The sequence below is a fragment of the Dipodomys merriami genome, unplaced genomic scaffold, assembly GCF_024711535.1.
Source record: "Dipodomys merriami isolate MVZ:Mamm:240054 unplaced genomic scaffold, mDipMer1.0.p SCAF_7, whole genome shotgun sequence".
NCBI classification, from domain to species: domain Eukaryota; kingdom Metazoa; phylum Chordata; class Mammalia; order Rodentia; family Heteromyidae; genus Dipodomys; species Dipodomys merriami.
Window position 1 is genome coordinate 69645229 of NW_027206290.1, and position 26974 is coordinate 69672202.

General features: G+C 51.5%; 1 protein-coding gene across 2 annotated transcripts; it reads left to right on the forward strand.

Moving 5' to 3' along the window:
* The first annotated feature begins 9196 nt into the window (after positions 1-9196).
* Positions 9197-24899, forward strand: Ccm2l (CCM2 like scaffold protein). Of its 2 annotated transcripts, none has more exons than XM_070007023.1 (10): positions 9197-9279; positions 13230-13397; positions 15191-15274; positions 15377-15560; positions 16336-16838; positions 19282-19417; positions 21343-21406; positions 21891-22023; positions 22459-22597; positions 23325-24899. In XM_070007023.1, the coding sequence occupies exons 1-10, from the start codon at positions 9250-9252 to the stop codon at positions 23642-23644; spliced, it is 1761 nt and encodes a 586-aa protein (XP_069863124.1). In that variant the 5' UTR covers positions 9197-9249; the 3' UTR covers positions 23645-24899. The 2 variants fall into 2 exon arrangements, with proteins under 2 accessions (XP_069863124.1, XP_069863125.1); XM_070007024.1 differs by having other exon boundaries at positions 21894-22023.
* Positions 24900-26974: the final 2075 nt, after the last annotated feature.

Below are 26974 nucleotides of genomic sequence, written 5' to 3' on the forward strand. Positions count from 1 at the left end.
AAGTTTTGAACCCAGTTCTCATGGACTAGAGGAAGAATGAGTGCTCTAGTCTAGTCTAGTTTGGACTTATGGGAGTTTTAGGCCTCTGGCTATGGCCCCAATCATCTTTCTAAAAGGAAATTATGCTCAGAGTTCTCAAGATGCTTTATCTGTCAACTGGTTCTCAGCTGGGTGGAGAAAGGCTCTGGGGATGAGACAAGCATCCGGGCTTTCTGCCATCCGCAGAGGTGCAGCCTCCGCGGGCGGCATCTGGGAAACAGACTTGTTTGGCCTCAGATCTGGCGATACCTCCAGGACCTGAGGTCCATTCCCAGGGCCTGAACATCCTGGGGATGTGCAGGGGACCCCTCCTCTAGGGCCACACCCCCACCTGGGGCAGCCATACCTGGAGGAGGTGTGTGGTTTGGGGAGTGGGGCGGTCAGCAACTCTGGGGGTGAAGGAGCCTCTAGGCAGAGCTTGGAACTCCCTCCCCCTCCTCCATGCCAACTGCAGGGTCTTCACTGGGAGGGGATATCCATGGATTTTAGGGCCAGACACAGACCTGGGCTGGGGTGAGTTAGGCCATGAGAATCCTAGACTATGCAAATTAGGAGCAGTGCTTAATGCTTTCTGGCTCAGCCTCCCTAGGGGTTCCAAATGTGAAACTGAGGCTGAGCAACAGCTCTGCTCCCGCCATCTCCTCACTGTTCCATCAAATGGTGATGGGCACTGATGGACTGGTAAGGGTGCAGAGTGAACCCACAGGTCTGGAGGGCAGGAATGCACACACACACACAAGCACACATCCTAACTGAGACAGAAGGCCACTGCCCAGACACGCACGGGTTAAGATGGTACATGACCCCACGTTGCCATCTCAGGAGAAAGCCCTGTCCTTCCTTCCATTTCTCTCATCTTTAAAAAGCCTCAAGATCCTGGCCTTAAGAGTGACAGCTAGTTCCATTCTGACCCAGACCCGTGTGGATGGGTCACACATTCTTCTCTGCACAGATCTGTCTTCAGAAAGAGCTAATTCCATGGCCCATTACACACGCCACAGCCTCTGTCAGGCAGTGTTGAAGATGAGGACTCTGACCAAACTCCTGTTTGTTTCTCTAGGCTGACTGTGCCAGGAATGTTCACTCTGTGTTGCTATCTTCCTCCCTTTGGTTCACGCCTCATCTTTCACTCCCAAGGGAGGTGTATAATCCACCTGTCTGCCCTCCAGGTGAGGAAACAGGCCCAGCAAGGGGATGCAAGGGTCACCCTTGGCAAGTTATTGTACTCCCCCAGAGTATAAATCACTTAGCTAGTGGCCCCCAATCCTCCCAGTATCCCAGATGGAAAGCGAAAAGACCCTGCGTAGGAGCTGGGAGCCTTTAGCTCCAGGAGACACCAGGGAGCCAGGGACGAGGGGCAGAGGCAGCACTTGAGGCTCACATTGTTTGGACTTTACCCTCTCATCGTCTCAAAAGGCCTGAGGAGAGGGCTCTGGGTACCTTCTGCTTCTTTCCGCCAGGAGAGCTCAGCCCCTAAAGGACCCCCTTCCCTGCTGTGCAGGATCCCCATCCTGCATGACCTAAGGTCCCTCTCCTCCCTGGCTTATCCCCTTGCTTCACTGGGAGCAGGGTCTGAATAGAGGAGTCCTCAGGCCCTTGGAGCTATTGTTTCCTGCTCTTTTCTATGACTCAATCTACCTCAGCCAGCCTCTCTTCCCTGCCAGAACCAGACCCCATGGGGCCTTCCCTTCCCTTTCCCCCAACCCCCCCCCCATCAGTTGTGGGGCTTGAACCTGAGCTCTTTTGTTCAACGCTAGCAGTCTACCACTTTGAGCCACAGCACCACTTCCAGTTTTCTGGTGGTTAATTGGAGATAAAAAGGCTCTCTCAGACTTTCCTGACAGGGCTAGCTTTGAACCACAATCCTCAGATCTCACCTCCTGAGTAGCTAGGATTACAGGCGTGAGCCATGGGCACCCAGCCTGTTTTCTTTTCTCTTTTCCTCACCCAGCCTGGATGCTCAGGCTTCTCCAGGACCCCCACAGGGGCCATGCAGCTGGACAGTAATTAGAACCACAGCCAAAAGCACCCTTGGGGTGGGGTCCCTGAAACCTGCTTTCCTCCCCATTCATTGTGTAGAAGAAACAGCCAGAGAGGACCAGGTACTTGCCCACGATCACACAGGAAAGGCAATGGAAGATGAACGGTAGTCAGGTCAGTCTTAATGTCACAGGGAGCAGAAGAGAACAGGACACTCTGGGTCCCTGTCCTGCCTTCATACCTGCTTCTCCTGCCCCTCCCCACACACAAGACTTGTTCCTATTCCCAGGGACAATGTTTGTCTCCCTGTGTCCTTGAATTCCCACCTTTGCACCAGTTTCACAGGCTATGACTGGGCCTCAAGCCACCGCAGGCACCCATGGCTCACGGCCCACCTCCACACTGCTGTACCAGATGATTTGTAATGGTCACCCCGGCTGCCAGCACAAGCCTCTACCTTCCCCAGCAGGGGGCTCCCCAACAAGGGAGCTTCCTTGCTCCTCATCTGCCTCATGCTTGAGTCTTCCCTAAATTTGTCTCACTCTCCCCCAGCTCCCGGCTTCCCCCTGTGTCTCCCTGAGGCTGCCCGCCCACGAGAGGGGCAAGAGCAGAGGCTGGGAATTTGCCTGCTGCAGACTCAAGTTCCTTAGATCCTTCCCTTGGGACCTTGCCTGGGCTAGAGGCCACGAAAGCCTCAGACAGTGGGGTGCACAGGTTGCCAACTCAAATGCCTCTAGTAATGGGAGTGGGAGACGCGGAGGTGCTAGCCAATAGGAAGTGCTGGGGACTCTGGCCGAAGCACAGGGCGCTCTGTGGACAGGCACTAATGTTAACACTAAAACAAAAGAATTGGCCAAACAAAACACTCATATTTAGCTTCCAGACCACTGGTTTTGAGATCTCTGGTTCAAACTATTGAGATGGCTCTTTAAACAAGCAGAGACTGGAGACGCTTGTGGGAAAGTCAGCAGCAGAGGATATGGTCCCCTTTGAGACCGCTAAGCCTCCTCCGTCTTCTGACCAGCCAAAAGCTGGAAAGAAGAGGAGGTCTGGGTGTCCCCAAGCCCTTGGCTGGGGAAGCCAGCATCTGAGAAGGGCCACTGCCACCTCCAGTGCCTGGGGACAGGACTCTTCTCCAGGCTGAGGTTCCTGGAGAGGAGAAACTTGCACCAGGACAGGAAAAGTCCAGGCACAGGATAAACTGAAGGACAAGACCCCTCCATCCTGTTCTTGGTGTCAAGACACATGGGCAGCTGTGGGACAGGGGCCTGGGCCCCGCGTCTCAATCAGGCCTCTGGGATTCCCGGGTTGGCAGCGTGGGGAGGGGGTATAGTGTGACATTCTGGTTGGGGAGGAGACATTCTTTGGTACTTGGTTGCTGTAGGTAGAGGGGAGGAAGAACCCTAGAACAGGACACTGCGGGAGGGTGAGAAAAGCCCTGCCTGGCCCGATCCCTGGAGGCAGGACTCCTGGGGCACAAAGAGGTGCCTGTGCTTGGCACCTTCCACTCGAATCTCCTGACAGGGGGGCCACTCTTCCCTCAGTACCCTGGCCTTCACTCTATGCACAAGATTGAAAGGACCCCCAGGCCAGGCTGGAAAATGGGGGCCCCAGAGCACTTGCAATAAACTCCCAGTGGAGGGGACCCTGGAACAAAATGGTGGAAGACGGCCTGAGGTGAGGAAAGGCTGGCCTCCATCTTCCTTCGCCCAAGCCCATCATAAACAGCCAGAAAGAGCGCCATTCCCTGAGCCTTTCCGCTCCTGAGGATCCTGCAGTTTGGGAGAGCTGTTTTTCCCCCAAGCCAAGTCCCCTTTCTAGACAAAGGATTGATTCATTTTGCCACATTCAATGAGCTCAAGCTGAGCTTCTGGGAACAGATAAAGCTGCCAAGGTTCTTGGTGAGAGAATTTCTATATTCTATTGGATTGCTTAAGGCAAAACTCCCCCCCCCAAAAAAATAAAAGCACTCAGAGATGCCAATTCCTGCCACCACAGACTCTCAGGTGGGCTCTGGGACCCCTAGTTGAGAATCAGTGGTTTAGTTACCCAGCATCCTCTTTTGCAGGAAGGGCAGGCCCAGAGACAGGAGGAAGCGTACCCAAGGTCACACAGCAAGTTAGCAGCAGAGTGGGACCAGAACACCCTCAACTCTGATCTCTCCCCTACCATCTTTTCTCTAGGAGCCACTAGCCATGCCTGAGGGGCCAATGTCCCTCTGTCAGCACAATGTAGGGTGATTCTCCTGTCCCTCCTCGCTCAGCCCCAACTGCTGCCCACTTCTGTTTCCTCTTCTCTGTCTCACCTCCTGGTATTTACTACATCTGTGCCATTCCCAGTCTCCCCCCATCCAACAAGCTGGCCCTTCTGAGCTTCCCCAGGAGGGAGGGGGCCAAGCTGGGGCTTCTGTACTGAGACTTTTGTACACCACAAACTTTTTGTATATTTTTAATTTTGCTGCGACATGAGATATTAAAAATCATTTCAGTACATGCTGCTTGTGTCCTATTGTTTTGGCTGCTCTGGAAGGGAGTGGTGGGGGGGTGGAGAAAGGATGAGAGGAAGACTTCCTTCTACCACAATTCCTGTGGCTGCCAGACAGAAAAGTACAGTCAGAAAGTATGACTCAAATGGTAGAGCAGTTGCCTAAGCAAACTCAAGGCCCTGAGTTCAATTCCCAGTAACGTCAAACAGGCAGGGCATTAGACAAACTTCCTGTTATTTGGATAGAATCTCAATCAGTCAGCCAGACATTGCTAATCAATCCCCTTCTCCTTTCTCCTGCTGGGAACAGATCTATTTTTTCCTTTTTTTTTTTTTTTTTTGGTTGGTCGTGGGGCCTGAACTCTGCGCCTGGGCGCTGTCCCTCAGCTCTTCAGCTGTAGACTAGTGCTCTACCACTTGAGCCTCAGCCCCACTTCCGGCTTTTTCTGCTTATGTGGTGCTGAGGAATTGAACCTAGGGCCTCATGCGTGCAAGGCAAGCACTCTACCAATGAGCCACCTTCCCAGCTCCCAGATCTATTTTTTGTTAGGTTTTTGTTAGATGCCAATCCTGGCACCTTCAAGTCCTGGGTCTTGAACACAGGTCCTGGGTGCTATCCTTGAGCTTTTTTTTTTTTTTTTCTCCTCAGGCTAGCATTGTATAACTTGAGCTACAGCTCCATTTCCCACTTTTTAGTGGTTAATTGGAGATAAGAGAGTCATGGATTTTCCTGCCCAGGCTGGCTTTGAACTGTGATCCTCAGATCTCAGCCTCCTGAGTAGCTAAGATTACTGGTGTGAGCCATAAGGTTCCAGCCAGCCAGATCTAGATTTTATTCTACACACCTCTCCCGACAGCCCCTGCCGATCAACTGGACTCGAATCTTACCTGCCGTAGTAAACTTTTGAAAGCAGAGGCTTTGGCTCATCTCATTTTTGACTCACGAGCTATTTTCAGTAATGCACGCTATTGTTGTGTGCTTCTGTTCTCATTCTGCCCCTGCACCAGCTTCTGAGGCAGGCACCAGAACTATCCTGCTTTTGACACCTAAGGACTCTGAGGCTCTGGGAGATTAGGTAAACACGGGCAAGTTCATTCACCTTTGAACCTAGGTCCTCCTGTCTCCAACTACTTTACTGACCTTGAGACTAAGCAAGTTGTCTGCTCATGGATCTGAGGTGGTCACTATAGGGAAGGCAGAGACCATTTTCTACATCTAGTAGTATTCAAAACATTCCTTGTGTTGGGTGCTGGTGGTTCATGCCTATAATCTTAGCTGCTGGGGGCGGGAGGGGGGCTGAGATCTAAGGATCATGGTTCAGAGCCAGGGCAGAAAAGGTCACGAGACTCTCACTAATAAATTACCCAGAAAAAGCTGGAAGTGGTGCTGTGGCTCAAGTGGTAGAGCACTAGCCTTGAGCAAAAGAAGCTCAGAGTCAAGCACCCAAGCCCGGGGTTCAAGCAAAAAAACAACAAAAGTTTTTTAAAAAGCATTTCTTGCCAGGTGCCGGTGGCTCATACCTGTAATCCTAGCTACTCAGGAGGCTGAGATCTAAGAATAGCAGTTTAAAGCCAGCCTGGGAAGGGATCCATAAGACTCTTATCTCCAATTAACCACCAGAAAACCAGAAGTGGCGCTGTGGCTCAAGTGGTAGAGACTAGCTTTGAGCTGAATTTCTGAGGGACAGCACCCAGGCCCAGAGTTCAAGCCCCAGGACCTACAAAAAACAAAAACAAAAACATATTTTGTACTAGTTGAGATTTCCAGCAAGGTGGGAATTCTGGGCTGGTTTACAGGGTTAAACGGCAATTCTGCTTTCTAGAGCAGAGCCAGGGCTAGGCTCACACATCCTGACCTCTTCCTGTTGGCCCAGCAGGCTGAGTGGATTCTCTCTTCCTGCCACTGGGAGGTGGCTGGCAACATGGAGCAGATCAGGAGGGAGAGGCTGGGGCCTTCTTCCCTCTGATGGAAGGGGAGAGAAAGGAGAGAGGGACTGGGGTCTTGGAGTCTCCATAGCTACCTTACTCTGAGACAAACAGGAGCCTGGCCCTCCGGCACTACCAAACAACACAGACGTGACGTGTCATGCTTTAAACTGTGCAAGCCAGCCCGCAGCCCTGCACCTGCCCTCACAATTCCCCATTGCTTCCTCTTCCATGGCCTTGCCGCCCCTGGGGACCTTGCTTCCCATGGAGAAGATGATCCTGAGAGCTTAGAGAAAGCAGCCTGGCCCGGGGGCTGCACAACAAAGCAGCTCCAGAGCAGAGCGTGGGGCTCCACAACCCTGGTGTGATGGCCAGTGGGGATGGACCACTCAGAGCCGTGCCAAGCATCTTGGGTAAGACAAGCAGCAGGCCTGGGACCCAGAGGGAAGGGGCACTAGGCTTCAGACCCAAATCAGCCAGGAGCCCCGGTCGCCTTACCTACTGTGTGACCTTCCTGGGTTAGGCTCTGCACTGGTGTCTCGATTGGGTTTTGGGGGGGAGGGTGTGTGCGTGTGCGTGCATGTGCATGTACATGCTGGTCTGAAGCTTGAACTCCAGGCCCTGAGCTCTTGTCCCTGAACTTTTGTGCTCAAGGCTAGCAGTCTACCACTTGAGCCACAGTTTCACTTCCAGCTTTTTGGTGGTTAATTGGAAATAAGAGTCTCACGGGCTTTCCTGCCCTGGCAGGCTTCAAATTCTGATCCTCAGATCTCAGCCTCCTGAGTAGCTAGGATTACAGGCATGAGCCTGTTCCAGCTACATCTTGGTTTTTAATATGTGGTTTGTAATGGAAGTAATGGTCCCTCAGCACCATGAGGAAGGAGTGGTATGGCTTGTGTAACATGCTTAGCACACAGGCACACAAGAGGCCCTCTCCCCACTCTACTTTTGCCCTTCCAAGAGGCAGTCTAACAGCCCCCCAGGCATAGATTAATAGTCCATTTATTTTTTTTTTATTTTTGGCAGTGTTGGAACCTAGGGCCTCACAGGCTCTAAACAAGTGCTCTACTATCGAGCTACACCCCCAGCTCCAACAGTTAATATTTATTGAGTACTGCCAGACATGATACCACATACCTGTATTTTGTGAGGTTTTTACAGCAGGATCACAAGTTCATAGACAGTTTGGGGTGCATAATGAGACCCTGTATCCAAAAAAGAGAGGGGGGGAGGAAAAAGAGGAAGGAGGAGGAAGAGGAATGAGGAGGAAGAAGAGGAGAGGAAGAAGAAGAGGAGGAGAAGCAGAAAGAGGAGGAGAGAAGATAAACTTACAATGTGTCAGAATCGCTTCTAAGTATGAGGTTGGAGGTGTGGCTCAGTTGGTAGAGCACTAGCCACTGAACAAAAACATCAGGTACTGAGTTCAAGTCTCAGTCTCAGACCTTAACAAAGAAAAGAATCTATGCCAGGTGCCGGTGGCTCAAGCCTGTAATCCCAGCTACTCAGGAGGTTGAGATCTGAGGATCGAGGTTCAAAGCCAGCCCAGGCAGGAGAGTCCGTGAGACTCTTATCTCCAATAAACCACTCGAAAACTGGAAGTGGCACTGTGGCTCAAGTGGTAGAGCACTCACCTTGAGCTGAAGAGCACAGGGACAGCGCTCAGGCCCAGAGTTCAAGCCCCACAACTGACAAAAAAAAAAAGAAAAGAAAAGAATCTCTCCTAAGTGCATTTAATACTCACGAAGTCACTATGAGGTCAAGCTAGCATTACTGGCCATTTTACAGAACGGGAGACTGAGGCTGACTGGTGAAAGAATTTGCCCAAGGTCACATAACCCTAGTCAGTCGCAAAGCCACAGAATTCCCAAAGTGCACAATATGGCTTCCCTATAGAGTAATAACTATGAGCTGGGTGCTGGTGCTCACACCTGTAATCCTAGCTATTCAGAAGCCTGAGATCTGAGAATTGAGGTTCAAAGCCAGCTGGGGCAGAAAAGTCTGTGAGACTCTCATCTCCAATCAACCACCAGAAAACCAGAAGTGGGCTGTGGCTCAAAGTGGTAGAGTGCTAGCCTTGAGCTAAAGAGCTCAGGCACAGCTCCCAGGCTGAGAGTTCAAGACCCACTACCAACAGCAACAACAAAAAAGAGTAATGACGGGCTGGGAAGGTGGCTCAGTGGTAGAGTGCTTTCCTTGCATGCATGAGACCCTGGGTTCGATTCCTGAGAACCACATAAGCAGAAAAAACTGGAAGTGGCGCTGTGGCTCAAGTGATAGAGTGCTAGCCTTGAGCTGAAGAGCTGAGAGACAGCGCCCAGGCCCAGAGTTCAGGCCCCACAACTGACAAAAAAAAAAAAAAAAAAAGAGTAATGACTATGTTTTGGGATACAGTTCTGAGTAGTTTATGAGCATTTCTCACTTAGTCTCTCATGCCTTCTCTGCCCAGGAAAAGAGGCATCTCTAGAGAGGAGACAAAGGCTCCAAAATGGGGAGTAGACTTTTCTTGCCAATGTGAACACCAAGGCCAGTGGCAGAAATAGAATCAAAACTTAAGATTTTCCAAATGTAAGTAGCCTCCAAATATGGGGGGCGGGGACCCTTCCCCAGCATTACCCAAACTGTTACGCTGTCTGGACAGCATGCCTGCTTGCTGGAGGGTCTTGAGGCTGTGTCCTCCATCCCCCCCATGTCCCCGCCATCGGATGGGAGGGGCAGGAACTCAGTGCTGGTGGAGTTTCCGACCAGGCAGGAAAAAGAACAAAGGAACTAAGGGTGGAGGGGGTGGCCTGGAGGGTGACTGGAGTAGAGGGGCGCTGCACCATGGAATATGAAGTCAAGAAAGGGAAGAAGGTAGGTGAGAGATGGAGCGGGATGTGGGGTAGAGGAAGGCCCCAGAGCTGGGGAAGGGGGGTGCCTGGCAGGGTAGCGAGAAGCCCACGTGGGACCAGGACCCTCTTTCTCCTCCTTGGCTGTCAGACATTTTGACACGAAACTCCCTGAGCTGTTTCTCCCCTCTCAGTGGCCTTTGCTGTCATGCTGAACAATCAGACTGGAACCTTGCCAGGAAATGTCTCCCTGGTGATTTGGGGTGGGGTGGGGGGCGCTCCCCCTACAGTCACTAGCACCAGATCCAAGGACCAGGCAGGGCAATCCTGTGCTACAAGGTCATTTGTCCAGGTTTGGGTCTCCCACCTACCCTTTCTTATTTATTTATTTATTTTTGGCTAGTCCTGGGGCTTGAACTCAGGGCCTGTGACCTGTCCCTGAGCTTCTTTTTGCTCAAGGAAAGCTCTCTACCCCTTGAGCCACAGCTCTACTTCTAGCTTTTTGTGGTTAATTGGAGATAAAGAGTCTCGTGGACTTTCCTGACTGGGCTGGTTTCAAAATGCAATCCTCAGATCTCAGCCTCCTGAGTAGCTAGGATTATAGGTGTGAGCCGCCAGCAGCCAGCCTTCCTTATCTTTTTACAAAAGCCCCTTAAGGACTCAGCCACCAAATCTTCCTTCCCAACCTCACCCTTTCTGACTCTGAGAAGTGTTCCCATTTGTTTCTCTGGGTTTCTCTGGTTGTCAAAGGGGCTCCGGGAGCTCCTCAAATTCTAAATTCCCACACTCCCCTCACAGAGACCTTACTCCCCAGAAACCTGCATGAGGCATGTTCTTAAACAGGTACCACGTGAGCCACAGGGGCTCAGGAGGGACCCAGCACCAGGCACAGCCTCTCGTGGTACATTTTGTTGGTGTGACAGTGTCTCACTATGTAGCCTAGGCTGGCTTGAATTCTCCATCCTCCTGCTTCAGCCTCCTGATCACTAGGATTTTAGGCAGGAACCCCATGGTCAGCCTTAGCTCATTCTTTTGACAGACATTTATTGAGCACCTTGAGAAAAGCCTGGTGCTGGTGATGCTGTGCTGCGGTGAGCAAACTCAAGAAAAGTCCTTGCTTTCTCCCTGGAGTGCACAGTCTAATGTGGGAAACAGCTACTAAATTGGTGTGTGTGTGTGTGTGTGTGTGTGTGTGTGTGTGTGTGTGTGTGTGTGTGTGTGTGTGTGTGTGTGTGTGTGTGTGTGTGAAAGAGAGAGAGAGAGAAAGGGGAGGGGCCTGGATGCTTTCCCTGACCTTTGCCCTTTGCCCTTTGGGGGGTCATGGGGCTTAAATTCAGGGCCTGGACACTGTCTCTGAGCTCTTTTGCCAATGGAGCCACAGCTCCACTTCTAGTGTTCAGGTGGTTCATTGGAGCTAGGAGTGTCATGAGACTTTCCTGCCTAAGCTGGCTTTGAACCATGATCTTCAGATCTCAGCTTCCGGAGTAGTTAGGATTTATAGGCGTGAGCTCCCAGCAGCTGGATTCTTGACCTTTTTTGCTCAATACTAGTGTTCTACCACTTCAGCCACAACTCCGCTTCCTGCTTTTGGGGGATAATTAATTGGAGATAAGAATCTCATGGATTTTCCTGTCTGGACTGGCTTCAAACCTGGATCCTCAGCTCTCAGCCTCCTGAGTAGCTAGAATTGTAAGTTTGAGCCAAATGTGCCTTTCTCAACTAATAATTTTTAAAGCCAATAATAAAAAGTATATAAAAAGCCCCATATTCAGTATGGGAGATAGATTGTGAGGGTACTCAGCCCTGGATGAGTGAGTTGGATCTGAGATCTGATAGGAGGAAGGAAAGTAGGCAGGGAAGAGTGATGCAGAGGAGAAGCTTGTGCAAAGCCCTGTGTTGGAAAGGAATGAAGCATAGAAGGAACTGAAAGATGGTCAGCTGACTAGGAGATAGGAGTGGGGGGGGGCAGGGTGGATAGATGAAGCTGGAGAGGTGGGCAAGGTTGGACCATTCAGAGTGGCAGACAAACATCCCATCCCATTCCACAAGACTCACTTATGGGGCTGGGAAGTTGGCTCAGTGGTAGAGCGCTTGCCTTGCATGCCTGAGGCCCTGGGTTCAATTCCTCAGCACCACATATGCAAAAAGAAAAAATCTGGAAGTGGCGCTATGGCTCAAGTGGTAGAGCGCTAGCCTTGAGCTGAAGAGCTGAGGGACAGCGCCCAGGCCCACAGTTCAGGCCCCATGACCGGACCCCCCCCCAAAAAAAAAGAAAGAAAGACTCGCTTATGCAGAACAGCCTTTGCTCTGCAGCTGGCCTTTAAGGCCTGCAGGACTTGTTTATCTCATAATCGAGCCACAGCAGATGGCACGTGCCTTCTCCAGGCTCATCCACAACTAGCCTCCAGGGATTTGCACATTCAGTGCTCTCTTCTTGAAATACCTCTCAGCTCTTTGATGCTCATCTAAGAGCTTTCATATGCAGGAGCCAGGAGATGGGTTCTAAAACTTAAGCGAATTACACTGGCATCAGTGTTCTTCCAGTGTTTTATCCAACAAATCTGGAATGCGATCTGCATATTTTATATTTTGGTACTTGACAGGTACAGGAGCTTGAACTCATGGCTTTGTGCTCTCAGCATCCTTGTTCATGGCTAGTTATCTACTAATTGAACCATACCTCCAATCTTGTGTTTTGCTGGCTAATTGAAGATAATAGTCTTTGGACTTTTCTGCCAAGGCTGGCTTTGAACTATGATCCTCCAAATGTCAGGATGATAGGCATGAGCCACCAGCAGAATCTGCATTTCTAGCAAGATCCCAGGCAGTACTGGTTGTGGGCCACACCTTGAGAACTGCTGCCTTAGATCCTGGTTGCTAAGCCCATAGCCTTAGCACTAGCTGGAGCTGGTTAGAAAGGAAGAATCCTGAGTCCCGTTCCAGACCTTCTGTCAGAACTTCTGGGCACAGTGAGATCTGAGAGTCACTTGTGAAGATCATTTATCACAAGCCTTGGAAGCAAGACTAGGGTCAGTACCCAAGAGAGAGTCCACACATCCAGGCAACCAATGAGTGTTTACTGAAAGAATGAGCGAATGTTCTTGTGGACTTGTAAGTGAGCTCCTGGGGCAGGAAGGTTATCTTATTTAAACTTGTCATTGATGAGAAGCAATCACACCACACATTCTCTATATGTGCACATGGTCTGCAGCTGGACTTCCACTAAAATCACCTAAAGAGCCCTCAAAAGCCCTGGGCCTGGGTACAAGGCCCAGATTTTCTGATTCGCTTAGCCTGGGGTATAGACTGGACACCCAAGGTGCTCACCTGGTTAAGCTTGTAATCCCAGGTACTCTGGGAGGTAAAGCTCAGGAAGACCATGGTTCTGGGCAAAAAGTTAGTACGGCTCTATTTCTACAAATAGGCTGGGTACAGTAGTCATACCTGTGATCCCCGCAATGGGGGGGGGCCCACAAGTAGGAGGAAAAGCTTGTTCTGAGGCCAGACCTAGGCTAAAAGTAGAACTCTATCTGAAAAAAATAAATAAAGCAATAAAGGCGGGAGGCACAGCTCACGTGGAAGTACAGGCGCCTACCAAATGTAAGGCCCTGAATTCAAATCTCAATATTGCCCTTTCCCAATTAAGAAGTTTAGTTCTTACTCAAGAGGCTGAGATCTGAGGATTGTGGTTCAAAGCCAACCCAAGCAGGAAAGTCCATGAGATTCTTTATCTCCAACTAACCACCAGAAAACTGGAAATTGAGTTGTAGCTTAAAGTGGTAGAGCACTAACCTTAAACAAAAGAGCTTAGGGATGGCACCCAGGCCTCCAGTTCAAGCCCCACAACGAACCAAAAATAAATTAAAATAAATTTTAAAAATAAAAATTTTAGGTCATGAAAGTAAAACAGTGAGCATAGAAAGTGTCCATAAAATCAGTGGTATAATTACTGTTATCCCTCCTATCTTTCCCCAGGGCTTTGTGTCCCCCATCCGAAAGCTGGTATTCCCCAAGTCTGCACGCCGAGCAGCCTTTCGGAACAGTGTGAGCCGCCGGCCCCTGCACTCCATGCCCCTTTATCCTCCAGATTATCTCATCGATCCCCAGATTCTGCTGTGTGACTACCTGGAGAAAGAAGTCAAGGTGAGCGCAGGATGGGAGGGGGTGGGAACAACCCTGGGGTCAGGAGAGCCTCTATCTCCTCTCCCATGCTAATCCAACCAGCTCAGCCTCATGCGGAGGCAGTGGCAGCGGCCTGGCTTCATGACAGCCAGTCCCCACTTAAGCCACACACCCTCAGCAGATGACCTCCATCCACAGAGCCTCCGTGTTTCCATCCCAACATGGGGCTCAAAACTTACATTAGGGGAGACTGGATGGGAGAATGTGTTGTGAACTGAAAAATTCTACTTTCCCATGAGGTATTGCTGCAGGTGCAGTGTCCGGATTAAGACAGAGTAGGGAATGTGGCTCAGTGTGGAACATTCACCTAGCATGCTCCGGGACTTTGGGTCAATCTCAAAGGACTCTGTGTACTCAAGAATTTTACTTCTGTTTCAGTCCACATTGAAGGAACAGTGAGGAAAAGAAGGGTTCCTCAATACTTAAGGAAGATTGCTATGGGGTAGGTTGGCAGATGTAGCAAACAGCAAGATGTAGTGGCCACCTACTTAAATTGGAATTTCAAATGCAATGAATACTTTTAAAAACAGCATTAAAATGTCCCAATTATTGCACAGAACTAAAAGTACTAAGAGCCTGAAAACAAAATTGTTGTTTATCTGAAATTCAAATTTAACTGGCATCCTGTATTTTATCTGGCAACCCTGCCTAGAGAGTGAAGCTAATGAGTAAGTTTACTTTAAAACAGAGGGCTGAACTTGGATGGAGAATTAAAAGAAGAGGAAAAGGTTTGATGGGTGGAATTCACTTAGAAAGATGCCATTAAAAATAATGAAAAAGTTAATTCTTGTATTGAATAACATTTACGTGATAACATCATTACAATAAAGAATAAATGGAGAATTAATATATCGATTTGGAACATCATTTTTCTACCAAAATGATATATTAATTCAATACATTGTCTTTTCCATTTGACTTCTGTAGAGAGATCATTAAGAGGACAAGTGATTTGTAGTTCCTTTGGCAAGAATGCTTATGGTGGTGAGAGCCACTCAGAGGGAGAAAATTCCCAAGGGCTCACTTCTTACAAGCTATAGTAGCAGAGCCTGGGTGTGTAGCTAAGTAGTAGAGTACTTGCCTTGCATAAAAGGGCTTAGTCTTGTAGTACAAGTGTGTGTGTGTGTGTGTGTGTGTGTGTGTGTGTGTGTGTGTGTGTGTGTTGCTTTCCAGTAGAACTTTATAGCTAAATTAGTTTAAACTAAGATGTTATCAGCTGTTGAGAGTCTGGGCTTTGCCAAATGCAGCCATCTTTGTTTTCTTAGGTACACAATCCTGGCACTTGTTCTTAGCCATACTGTGAGGTGGTTTGTCATCCTTAAAGCAAGGGTGAATGAATGAATATATACAAGGATCTCAGAACTGTGTCTGGTTTTTATTATAAGCTCAATAAAAGTTCTTTGTGTGTGTGTGTGCTGGTACTAGGGCTTGAATGCAAGACCTGGGTGCTATTCCTTAGTTTTTCTTCTCAAGATTGGTGCTCTAGCATATGAATCACAGCACCACTTTTGGCTTTTTGATGGCTAGAGGTAAGGATTTCCCACAGACTGTCCTGCCTGGGCTGTCTTCAAATTTAGGATGCTCAGACCTCGGCCTCCTGAGTAGTGAGGATTAGCTATTTGGGGTTTTTATAATTAATAATTTGGAGATTTCTGTCTTCACTGCCCACCCGCACCTCCTCAGTGAGGAGGCCAAAGTTTTTCCTGGCTTCAGGATGATGGCTCTGTGCCGCTTATACCGCGTTTCTCATCCAGTTCCTGGGCCACCTGACTTGGGTGACTTCCTCCCTGAACCCCTCCAGCCGGGATGAGCTCCTGCAGCTGCTGGACACCGCCAGGGTGAGGCCCTGAGAACGAGGCGGGAGGGGTCTCCTTTTCCCTATGGTCCTGCAGCCTCTTAGAGCTCATGATTTGCAACATCTCCTGATACTCCATCCTCAGCAGCTAAAGGAGCTGCCCCTGAAGACCACACCGGAGCAGGACAGCATCCTAAGCCTGTCTGCTCGCTGCCTGCTGCTCACCTGGAGAGACAATGAGGAGCTGATCCTGCGCATCCCCACGCACGAGATCGCGGCTGCCTCCTACCTGCAGGACGACGCACTGCACCTGCTAGTCCTGAAGACCGGTACCGCGGGCAAGCGGGGAGAGCGAAAGGGCCCGCCCCCAGGGGTGGGGATGGGCGTGGCCTGTCCGAGGGGTGGCAGTGGGCGTGGCCGGCGGCCCGAATGCCACCAGGGCGGGTGGTGGGTGCTGAAGGGCTGACCATGTCTCGGGGAGCGGGGGGCGGGGGGGAAGGGGGGAGACCCCAAGCAGGCGGAAGAAGCTATATGCAAGCTTCGAGGGTGAAGATAAAGGGTGGGCAGCCTTGTCCTACTATCCAGATGCCAGGTGGCAGGGAGAAGGGCTACAGTGGGAATACAGGTGGGACCGTCGGAAACCTGAGCGGCTCCGAGGCTAGGAACTAACCCTCCGGCTAGGGGAGAAGCCTGCCGGGGGCTTGGTACAAGGAGGGACGGGGCTCCTTGCTGGGCGTGGCCACCTGGGGAGGCGGGGCTCACCGATGAGGGATGGTGGCACTAACCAATCAACACTCTAGGGGCGGGGCCTGAGGCCTCGGGCGAGGTGGAGGGTAGGAAGTCGAGTCCCAAGGTTGGAGTGCTAAAACGGGGGACCCAGTCCAAATTAAGGGTATGGACGGAGAGGACAACCTAGCCACACCATCCTCGAGTCAGAAGCTAGGGCTGGAGTGGGAACGCACCGCCTAGCCAGCACCCCGAGGCCGGGGGTGGAACCAAAGCAGGGGGGTGGAGCCTGAGGTCGGGAGGGGGACGCGGTGGGGACCCCCCTCCCCAAGCGGCCAGGTGGGCCCCGGGGCGACTCTGCCGCGATCTCTCCCGTAGGTCTAGGCGTGGACCCGGTGCCGGCCGGCGTGGACGCCAGCCCCGGAGGCGCGGGGCGGGAGGCGGGCCCGCCGGGCGCGGCGCCCGAGAAGCGGCGGGTGGGCACCGCGGAGCGGCGCCACACCATCTGCAGCCTGGACTGGCGCGCGGCGTGGGGCGCGAGCGCGGGCGCGGGCGGCGAGGCCCGGGCGGCGGGCGGCGGCGGCGGCAGCCTGGAGCGCCAGCGCGCCGGGGCGCCGCGCGCGTCGGGCAGCTGGGAGCGGCGGCAGACGTTCAGCGGCAGCTGGGAGCGGCGACACGCGGGCGGCGGCGGCGGCGGCGGCGGAGCAGGAGGTGGCGGAGGCGCTGGCAAGCCGGGAGGCAGCTGGGAGCGGCGGCAGGCGGGGGGCGGCGGCAGCGGCGGCAGCTGGGAGCGGCGCCACCCGGGTTCCAACCCGCTGGACCCGCAGGACCCCAGCCCCGATGCCTACTGTAACTTGGTCATCCTGGCTGTGGCCAACAGGGTGAGCCCGGGGGCACCTTGGGGACACAGCTTCTGCCCGCCCCTTTGCAAGGGTCCTGGGATCTGCCCTCGTCCTGCCGCATCTGGGACCCCAGGTGTGTGCCCTGGACGCCCACGGAGCACCGCCCCTTGCGTCCCCTAATAAGCCCCACTTACTTGATTGTAACTCTCCAGCCATGTGAGTATGCACCACCACAGTGTCACTGGGACATGATCACCAGCCAGACACTAGACAGCGGTAGGGCGTGCGCGCACCCCAGGCCTGGTCACTGCCCCTGAGTGTTTGGGCTCAAAGCTAGTGCTCCACCACTTGAGCCTCAGCTCCACTTCTGGCGTTCGGGTAGTTAAACAAGAGATGGGAGTCCTGGACTTTCCCACTGTGGGCTGGCTTCCACCATGATCCCCGGCTCTCAGCCTCCTCCCCCCTTGAGAAGCATTCTCACCTGGTATCTTCTGGTTTTCCTCCTGTGCTTCCCTGGTTCCTTTTTGAAAGGGGCTTCTTTCTGTTTTCTGCAGCCTCAAAATTGGAGTCCCCCCCCCCCCAATGGTCCAGGATTCTCTTTCCTGCATCCATATTCATTTTTTGGATTTGTAGTCTTTTATGTCATTTAAATCCCTGAATTTCAGCTCTAACCAAATCTCCACTCAGCCTTTCCAGTCCAAGGACTAATGACCATCTGAGGCCGCCATGAACCCCAAGCTGAGCTCCCAACCTTCTCCCCAAACCTGAGATTCCTTAGTCTCCCTGCCTTGCAAAACTGCACCTTCATTCTTTTGTTGCTTGGGCTCAGAGTTGAAGGCCCAGAGTTCAAGCCCCACGACCAAAAAAAAAAAAAAAAAGCTCAAAGAGACAGCACCCAGACACTGAGCCCAGGCCCCAGGACCATCACATGTACACACAGACAGACAAACACACACACACACACACACACACACACACACACACATGTGCACACACACGAACCATCAATGTTTCCAGTCCTTTCAAGAGTTTTCTGTGCAAGCCTCTTAAGCCTCAGTGTCTTTAACTACAAAATGAGGATCCTCTCTGCCCTGTCCATTTTGTAAAGTGACTGTAAGAAATCAGCCCTGCTTTAGTGATAGGCTCTTATCCCATGCTGCCTATCCTGCTTTTTCTTTTTTGTTTTTGCTTATGTGGTGCTGAGGAATCGAACCCAGGGCCTCATGCATGCAAGGCAAGCACTCTACCACTGAGCCACCTTCCCAGCCTCCCCCCATGCTGTCTATCCTGTACTACAGCTTCACTTGTACCTTGAGCTTTTTTTGAGACACAAAATAGAAAATAGCATTGTGCTGGACACTGGTGGCTCATGCCTATAATCCTAGCTAGCTACTCAGGAGGCTGAGATCTGAGGATCACAGTTCAAAGCCAGCCCAGGCAGAAAAGTCCAAGAGACTCTTAACTTCAATAAACCTCTAGAAAACTGGAAGTGGCACTGTGGCTCAAGCAATAGAGCGGTTGCCTTGAGCTGAAGAGTTCAGGGATAGCGCCCAAGCCCAGAGTTCAAGCCCCACAACCAACAAAAAAAAAAAAGCATTGTGAAAATGGTCTCTTTGTTGTTATTACCTTTCTGTGTCTCTTGCTTAAAGACATGAAGAGATAAATTCTTCTTCCAATGTGCAATCTTAAAAACTTTTCACCTAAAAACTTAAACTCCTTCCTTGCATCAGAGATTGAAATTTATATGTTCATCATGCTTCCAGTTTTGCACTGGGTTCTAGAAACTGTATCTATATATGGCATCCAGTAGCAGCAGCTGCACTGAACCTAACATTTTGATGCTCTTTTTTTTTGTTGTTCTTGGTCATGGGGCTTGAACTCAGGCTCCAGACCTTGTCCTTGAGCTTTTTTGCTCAAGAATAGCACTCCACCACTTTGAGCCACAGGTCCACTACCAGTTTTTTGGTGGTTAATTGGAAATAAAAGTCTTATGGCCTTTCCTATCCAGGCTGGCTTCAGACCATGATCTTTAGATCTCAGCTTCCTAAGTAGCTAGGATTACAGCTGTGAGCCACCAGTGTCCGGCAAGAATTTTGATACTTTTAATTGTCCCCCATACTACTGCTTATTAGGAGACCTGAGTTCTAATTCCCAATAGTCACTTTCCCTTGCTGGACATCAGCTTCTCTACCTGCACATGAGATTGTTAGAGCTCATTTCAGATAAGTTCAGGACAGTCCATGAATTGCCAGAAGTTTGTGTTTCCTGGCAGAGGAAGGAAGCCATTGTTGCTGGGCTCCATAAAGGGGTCACAGAACCCAGGCAGAAGCCATATGATTTTGAGAGAACTGTCTGTCTTTGATGTTGTATTAAGGGGGTCCATAGGTGTGTGAGTGTGGGGGGGGGCACTGGTTTGTGCTGAGGAAACAAGCAGGGGCGGTGGTGGGTGTGGCCTGAACTCCCCTCCTTTCCCCTGGACCAGGATGCTGCTGAGGAGTCCTGTGCCCTCATCTGTCAGGTCTTCCAGATCACCTATGGGGACCAGAGCATCGAGTGTGTAGACCGGGCTGGTTACCACTACACATCCACACCAGAACGGCCATGGCTCAGCAGCCGCAGTGAGTACCAAACTCCTGTAAAACACCCTAAAGGTGGGGAGAGGGTGAGTACCCCAGGACTCAATGGCTGAGGAAGGCTTTTAGGGGTCCTATGGTCTATCAAAATTACTGGATCACATCTTAGTGTGTAGATAAGATGACATGTTGATCGTGATGACCTCAAATCAGTCTCTTCAAAGAGGATTGGGCAGCTGGGAAGGTGACTCAGTGGTAGAGTGCTTGCCTTGCATGCATGAGGCCCTGGGTTCGATTCCTCAGCACCACATAAGCAAAAAAAGAAAAAAGCCGGAAGTGGCGCTGTGGCTCAAGTGGTAGAGCGCTAGCCTTGAGCTGAAGAGCTGAGGGACAGCGCCCAGGCCCAGAGTTCAGGCCCCACAACCCGACCCCCCCCCCCCCCGAAAAAAAACACAAAGAGGATTGGGTTGCCAAATTCAAATGAGCCTGTCAAGCTCAAGCTCATCCCCTTGGTTTTGGATGGCCCTGTTTTGCAGAAACCTCACACACTGAGTGTGCTTTCTTAGCTCTCAGGCTATACCAGCCACCCCCCAACCGCCAGGTCAAAGCCCATACTTCCAGAGTGAGCCAGGGATACAATCAAGGGCTAGAAACAGAGTAAAACTAACAGACATTTACTGAGCACAATCCTCATAGCAACTTGTTTGTCCTGTTAACCTAGCATAGGAACAGGTATCTACACATGCTTGCGAGGTATGTTTAAATGAGTGAATGAACTGGTAGTGCACACCTATAATACCAGCATTCAAGAAGCTGAGGCAGGAGCATCCTGAGTTCAAGGCCAGCCTTGAGCTGCATAGTGAGTCCTTGTCTCTGCAGCCTTATAATTCCAGTATCACAGATGAGGACATTAAGGCTCAGAAAAGCCAATACATTTCCCAAAGTCACACAGCTGGTAAGTGTGAGAGTCAGGATGAAAACACAGGGCTGAGCACTGGTGGCTCACGCCTATAATCCCAGCTATTCAGGAGGCTGAGATCTGAAGATCACAGTTCAAAGCCAGCCCAGGCAAGTAAGTCCATAAGATTCTTATCTCCAATTAACCATCAGAAAACTTTATATGGTGCTGTGCAAGGTGGTAGAGCATTAGCCTTGAGGGGAAAAAACTCAGGGACAGTGCCCAGGCCCTGAATTCAAGCCCTATGACTGACAAAAACAAAAACAAAAAGACCCAAGTCTGTTCCCAAAGCTCCTAGGTGTAAGAACTTCACCCCCATGTCACCCTGAAGACACTCAGTGCCCCCTGCTGGCATAGCTTCAGCAGGGTGTGAGCACTCGTCTTCTGAATGCTGTCCCATCTGTGGACGCTGCTGAGATTATTCATCAGCTCTCACAAGGGTGACTGGCAAAGAAGTGACATGATCCCAGAGTGTAAAATAATTCAGCCATCTTAATCGAGCACCTACCAGCTAGATCCAGCACTAATCACCAGGATATACTGTGACCTAAAGCCCACATGGCCCTATCTGCTGGCACATGACATGGTTGTAGCAGACATAGTTAATGGCTAAGCACTGACAGCTGTGGGAATGAGTGATGAGGGAGGCTCACTGAGAAATCGAGGTGGCCAGCTGAGTTAAGAGGGCATGGCTGGTACACAGCAGTCTGGGATGGGCAAGTTCTAGGCAAATAGTGTAACACTCCTCAGAAGAGTTCAACTCTTCCACCCCCTGCAACAGTCATACCCCACCCAACACACTTGTTCCCTCATCTACTGTTCCTGATGCCCCTGTATGTCAGGCAGGAAGGTAGTGTTGTCTGGGCACTGGAGAAGAGAAAGAACCACTGTCAGAGAGCTGAGCTGCCCCCAAGTTTGGCAGGACTCAACCCTGGGGAAGGTCTGAGGTGGGTCCCGGGGAGCAGCAACCCTGCTGGCCATTCTCAAGGTCCCTCCGTATCTGTGGTCCCAGGCGAGAGCTGCCGCACAGATGGGACCTATGCCTACGATGCCGACTTCAGCTGCTGCAGCTCCTTGTGAGTACCACCCTTGTTGGGGGCTCCACTTTGCCCTCTCACCTCTGCTCACAGGCTCAATCCTATAGAGGCGATAGGAGAAGGGACTTCCCTAGATGTGTGTTGAGGCTCAAGACACTGAGGGTGAGAGGTCAACTGAGCTCTGGGCCCTGGTGAACTCACAGGGGCCAGACCCCCAAGAGACCCCATGACCCCAAAACCCAGACTTGGGTTTACTCAAGCCTGGGCTTTCTTCCTCTCAGCCAGGCTCAGGAGGCCTGCTGAGTCCAAAGTCGCTGCCACTGCTAAAATAAGCAGGGCGACTGGAGCAGCAAGAACATGAAGGAGCATGGTGAGAAACGAGGCTTGAGAGGTTGCCAGGGCCAAGATGAGATGAGCTTGAAGCCTGAAGCCCAGAGCATGGTTAGCCATGCCACACACCTTCAGCTTGGCCCAGGGAGAGGAGCAGAGGTTAGCCAGTGAAGACCCCTTTCCCCTGTCCCAGCAGCAATGGCTCCCAGGACACGTTTGAGGCGTGTTGCAGCGGTACGTCCACGCCTTCTTTCCATGGCTCCCACTGCAGCGGCAGCGATCGAAGTGGCCCCGGCTTTGAGCAGTTACAGGATTACATGATCACGGTGAGTGGACGGGCAGTGGGAACAGCATGAGCAAAGGCCTAGAGGCCAGAGGAGCTGATTGCATTTCAGCAATCACACCTAAGACCCCAGAGGTCAGGCAGGAGGGAAGTGAGGGCAGGCCAGCTTATGAAGGCCCTTGACTGATGTCAGCTCGCTCTCTACAAAGCACTAAGTACCTTTCAGCAACCTCACGGGGGAGGCACCATCCTCAGACCCAACACAGGAGAGCTGGTCACTGAAGGGCGGGGGAGTGGGGCTTGAATCTACATTCCATTCTTAGATGCAGCCAAAGGGCTCTGATGCCAGGGAAGGGTTTTCAGGGGCAGGCTGAGCCAGACACATTCCTAGAGAGAGCTCTGGCACTTTTGCAGGAGTTGGGAACAGTTCCATGGAACTGCTCTCAAAGGGTGCCCCCCAATACCCACACACACACAGTTGCGGAGTAAGCTGGGGCCCCCTGAGATCCAGCAGTTCGCTCTGCTCCTGCGGGAATACCGGCTGGGGCTGCCCATCCAGGATTACTGTGCGGGTCTGCTGAAGCTCTACGGAGACCGGCGCAAGTTTCTCCTCCTCGGTGAGCCCCAACCCTCCCCACACCCAGAAGACCGAGACCCACTTTGGTGCCTTTGTTTCTCCTCCTCCTTCAGCCCCACAAGGCCAAGATCTTGAGATCATGGAGACAGAGAGGGAGAGGGAGAAGAGGAAGGCCTTGCCAAGAGCTGTCAGGGAACAGAGCCCCAATAGAGCCTCTCCACCTTCAGATCAAAGCTGGGGACAGTGAGAGGTTCTTACAACCCTTCGCTTCGGAGGTTCAGCAGGGCTAGGAGACTTGTCCAGGGCCTCACAGCCCAGGAAAAGGGCTATGAGTATCAAGTGAATAATACTGAATAAGCAAATGTATTTCGTGGTAGCAGTGTGCCAAGTCTTGCCTCTTCTGAATTTCTACCTGCCCCTCCTTCTATTTGTCCCCACTGTGCAGGTCAGGAGACTGAGGCTCAGATTAGCAAAGCACCAAAATGAGAGTAAGGGATGGCAAGAAAGTAGACATAGTGTCCCTGGTGAGGATTGCCTTGTTATTTCCTCTACACCAGAACCCCGGGGGCCGTTGATTTATCTGTACCCAGAGGAATGAGGCTCCGAATAGGCAGCCAATGAATGAGAGGGTGAAGAACTCGGGCAAAGCCACCCAGCTTTGTGGCAGAGCTGGGATTTGAACTCATCTCTCCACAGAGGACAGTTCCTCTCTGTGGAAGTGGGGAAAGGGTCGAACCCCCGGACTCACCCTTGCTCTGTGGCTGCAGGGATGCGGCCCTTCATCCCGGACCAGGACATCGGCTACTTCGAGGGCTTCCTGGAGGGCGCGGGCATCCGCGAGGGCGGCATCCTGACCGACAGCTTCGGCCGCATCAAGCGCAGCATGAGCTCCACCTCGGCGTCGGCCGTGCGCAGCTACGACAGCGCGGCCCAGCGGCCCGAGGAGCAGACCTTCCACCGGCTGCTGGCGGACATCACGCATGACATCGAGGCACTGGCCCCCGACGACGACGACCAGGACGATGCCTGCCACGACGTCCACGAGTCCCCGGGTGGGGGCGACACGGGCGAGGACAACTACCTCTAAGCCGCCGGCTGCGCCTCCCTGCAGTACTGAGAGCGTCCTGCAGGGGGCGCGCGAGGCCGGCGCTGTCAGCACGGGGAATCCCATTCTGCTTGGGTCCCACTCAGCCCAGGACTCTAGTCCTCCTCGAGGCCACTCAGCTTTCTGAAGTCTGCAAGGTCAAAATGGTCTCCACCTGCTGGTAGACAGAAAAGAACTCCCGGTAAATTCCCCAAGCACACAAAGCAAAATGTAATATAAGAAAAATAATATTTCCAAACGCCTCTGCTCATCCTACTTTACAGATTAGAAAGCTAGGGTTTTTTTAAAAAGAGAGAGGGGAAGGGAAGAGGAGAGGGTGAGGGAGAGACAAAGGAGAGAGAGGATTTGAGGGAATCCCCTTATTCTCCTTAAATATTACACCTCATTTCCTCATCTCTGAAAGTTTCAGACTCTGAACGTTTCAGGCTGGGCACCAGTGGCTCACGCCTATAATCCTAGCTACTCAGGAGGCTGAGATCTGAGGATCAAGGTTCAAAGCCAGCCCAGACAGGAAAGTCCATGAGACTCTTATCTCCAATAAATGACCAAAGAGTGAAAAGTGGAGTTATGGCTCAAGTGGCAGAGTGCTAACTTTGAGCAAAAGCTTAGAGCCTGAGCTCAAGCCCCAGACTGGCACAAAAAAAATCAGAGAGTAGAGTTGTGGTTCGAGTGTTAGAGCACTTGCCTTGAGTGAAAGGAGCTCAGGGACAGTGCCCAGGCCCAGAGTTCAAACCGGAAAAGCCAAACAAAAACAACAACAACAAAAAAAAACCACTCCAGCCGGGCGCTGGTGGCTCACGCCTGTAATCCTAGCTACTCAGGAGGCTGAGATCTGAGGATCGCGGTTCAAAGCCAGCCCGGGCAGGAGAGACCGTGAGACTCCTATCTCCAATAAACCACCAGAAAACCGGAAGTGGCGCTGTAGCTCAAGTGGTAGAGCGCTCGCCTTGAGCTGAAGAGCTAAGGGACAGCGCTCAGGCCCAGAGTTCAAGCCCCACGACCGACAAAAAAAAAAAAAAACCACTCCACTTTCTTCACAGGGCAGTCATGAGAAATAATGAAAGCCTCGGCCTCTGGCTTTAGCCTCCTGAGTGCTGGGATTATATGTATGTACCACCATGGCCAGCTCATCGGTTTTAAATGTCAATTCTTCCAGAATGGTCCCACCCGCAGTGATCTCCACATCTTCATCTCATTATTGTCACCCCTCAGTTAAAAAGCTTAAGGTTGGATCTCATTGCTGTTTGATTGACATTTCTTTGTTCACCCTGAGCTTAGTTGCTCCTCAGGCATTTCTATATACTGTTGATGCACACCTTTTGCTCATTTCCTGCTGGGTTTCCTGTGTTTTCCATGGTGATTCCCAAGAGTAGCTTACAAAGCCTGGACAGCAATCTCTGGTGGGATGTTGAGCTTCAGTCTGTTTTCCCAATGTGCCCATCTGCTAGGTTTATCTATGGCACAAAGCTGAATCTCCAAGGAGGCTTGGTAAGCCTCACCCTTAGAGTTTCTGACTCAAAAGAGCAAGGGAGGGGCCCAGAAATTTACAATCTCCAATGGGACCCAGGTGACTGTAAATGGTTGAGGAACCACACTCTAGACAACAAAAGTCTCTGGTTCCTAGAGTGTCCAACTCTATGATTCCTGGAGTTTTCATATCAAATACCTTCATTTCTGAGTGAGGGAGCTGGAGCTCCTGGAGAGAAACGACCAAGCCAAGGCGAATTGCAGTGCTCATGCTCCAGCCTGCAGAGAGTAGAGACCCCCAGGCAGAGGCCTTGGGACCCTGAGGTAGTGGGAACGTTAGTAAGTTCCTGGGGGAGATGACCATAGGAGGAAATGTTGGAAACTCAGACTTGCCCAGGCAGGGTGACAAGGCTGTGAGAAACACTGGGCCAGTTCTTACACCACAGCTCTGAGGGTGAGGCAATTTCCCATGCACCCAAGAAAATCCCCACCCACCCCCAGAACCACTGTATTACCAAAGCCTTTTAACCCCTTGGTTTCAGAAGTCCACAGGGTGCTGCCTGGGATGGCCCAGGCCCTGAGCAGAGGGCCACACTTCCTGCTAGGCCAGGATCATTTCCTAGGGTGGTTCAGTTCCTGGCATCACAAGATGGGAAACTCCCTAGGGGCAGGACAGCTGGTTCCCATGGACATATAGGAGTCCTGCAGATAGGGAACTTCCCCCACCAGCTAGAGCCCCTGGGGACCCAAGGAGAAGTGCTGATGTTAGTCAAAATGTTTCCAACTGAGCAGTCCCCTAGATGAAGGCAGCACCCATCTTGCAACTTTGTTCCTTCCTCCTTTCCAGCTAGAAACGCTGGGCGTTCTCCCTAAATGTGGGCTGCAAGGAGTTATGGGGCCCCTGGCGCTCAATTCTCCACCCCACCCCCACCCCACCCCATTTAGGGTCTGAACCCATTCAGCTAGGCTTCATGGTAGACACTAGAGGGAGACAGAGCACAATCTCTGCCCACTGGGGTGAGGGGCACAGCCCCCAAATCATCACAACACAGAATTCTTTTTTTTGTTGTTGCTGTTCCACACCAGGACTCAAACTTGTTGCCTGAAACTTTTGCTCATGGGCTGGTGCTCTACCAACTAAGCCACACCTCCAACCCCTGAAACTTCTTGGCTGACTCTAGAAAGGGCTTTGAAAAGGAAGTAGTTTATAAGTAAAACCTTCAAAGACAAACAACAGCTTGCGGGGAGGGCACCCAGCATGGGCAGAGGGAAAGAGCTTGGCCTCTGAGACTGATGACAAGTTAGGACTAGTGTAAAGTAGGCACTGGGGCAGGAGGCTCTTGGTGGAGCCCCTAAATGTCTCTAGGTCTTGCTTTCTCACCGTCCTGTAGCCCAGGTAGCATATTGGGAGGTTAAACAAGACATTGTAGAAGGGCTTGTAGGAGAGAAAACCAGAAAAGTGGGCAGGTTGAGAAGGCTCTGGAAGCGCAGCCAGGAAGTATACACAATGAAGAATGGCTTGATGGACTTTTTTGTTTGGGTGGTACTGGGATTTTGAACTCAGGGCTTCATTGAGTCATACCCCCAGCCCTTTTTGTTTTAGGGATATGTGTGTGTGTGTGTGTGTGTGTGTGTATGTGTGTGTGTGTGTGTGTGTGTGTGTGTGTTTTCAATAGTTTTGTTGTTTTGTTTTTCTGGTCAGTCGTGGAACTTGAACTCTGGTCCTGGGTGCTGTCCCTTAGCTCTTCAGCTCAAGGCTAGTGCTCTACCACTTGAGCCACAGCACCATTTCCAGTTTTCTGGTGGTTAATTGATAAGAGTCCCACGGACTTTCCTGCCTGGGCT

Bases quoted from the DNA above. Each gene is read 5' to 3' on its own strand.
- Ccm2l (XM_070007023.1), top strand. From the start codon at position 9,250: ATGGAATATGAAGTCAAGAAAGGGAAGAAG. The intron at 9,280-13,229 runs GTAGGTGAGAGA...ATCTTTCCCCAG, and splicing joins AAGTCAAGAAAGGGAAGAAG to GGCTTTGTGTCCCCCATCCG. The intron at 21,407-21,890 runs GTGAGTACCACC...CCCCTGTCCCAG, and splicing joins TTCAGCTGCTGCAGCTCCTT to CAGCAATGGCTCCCAGGACA.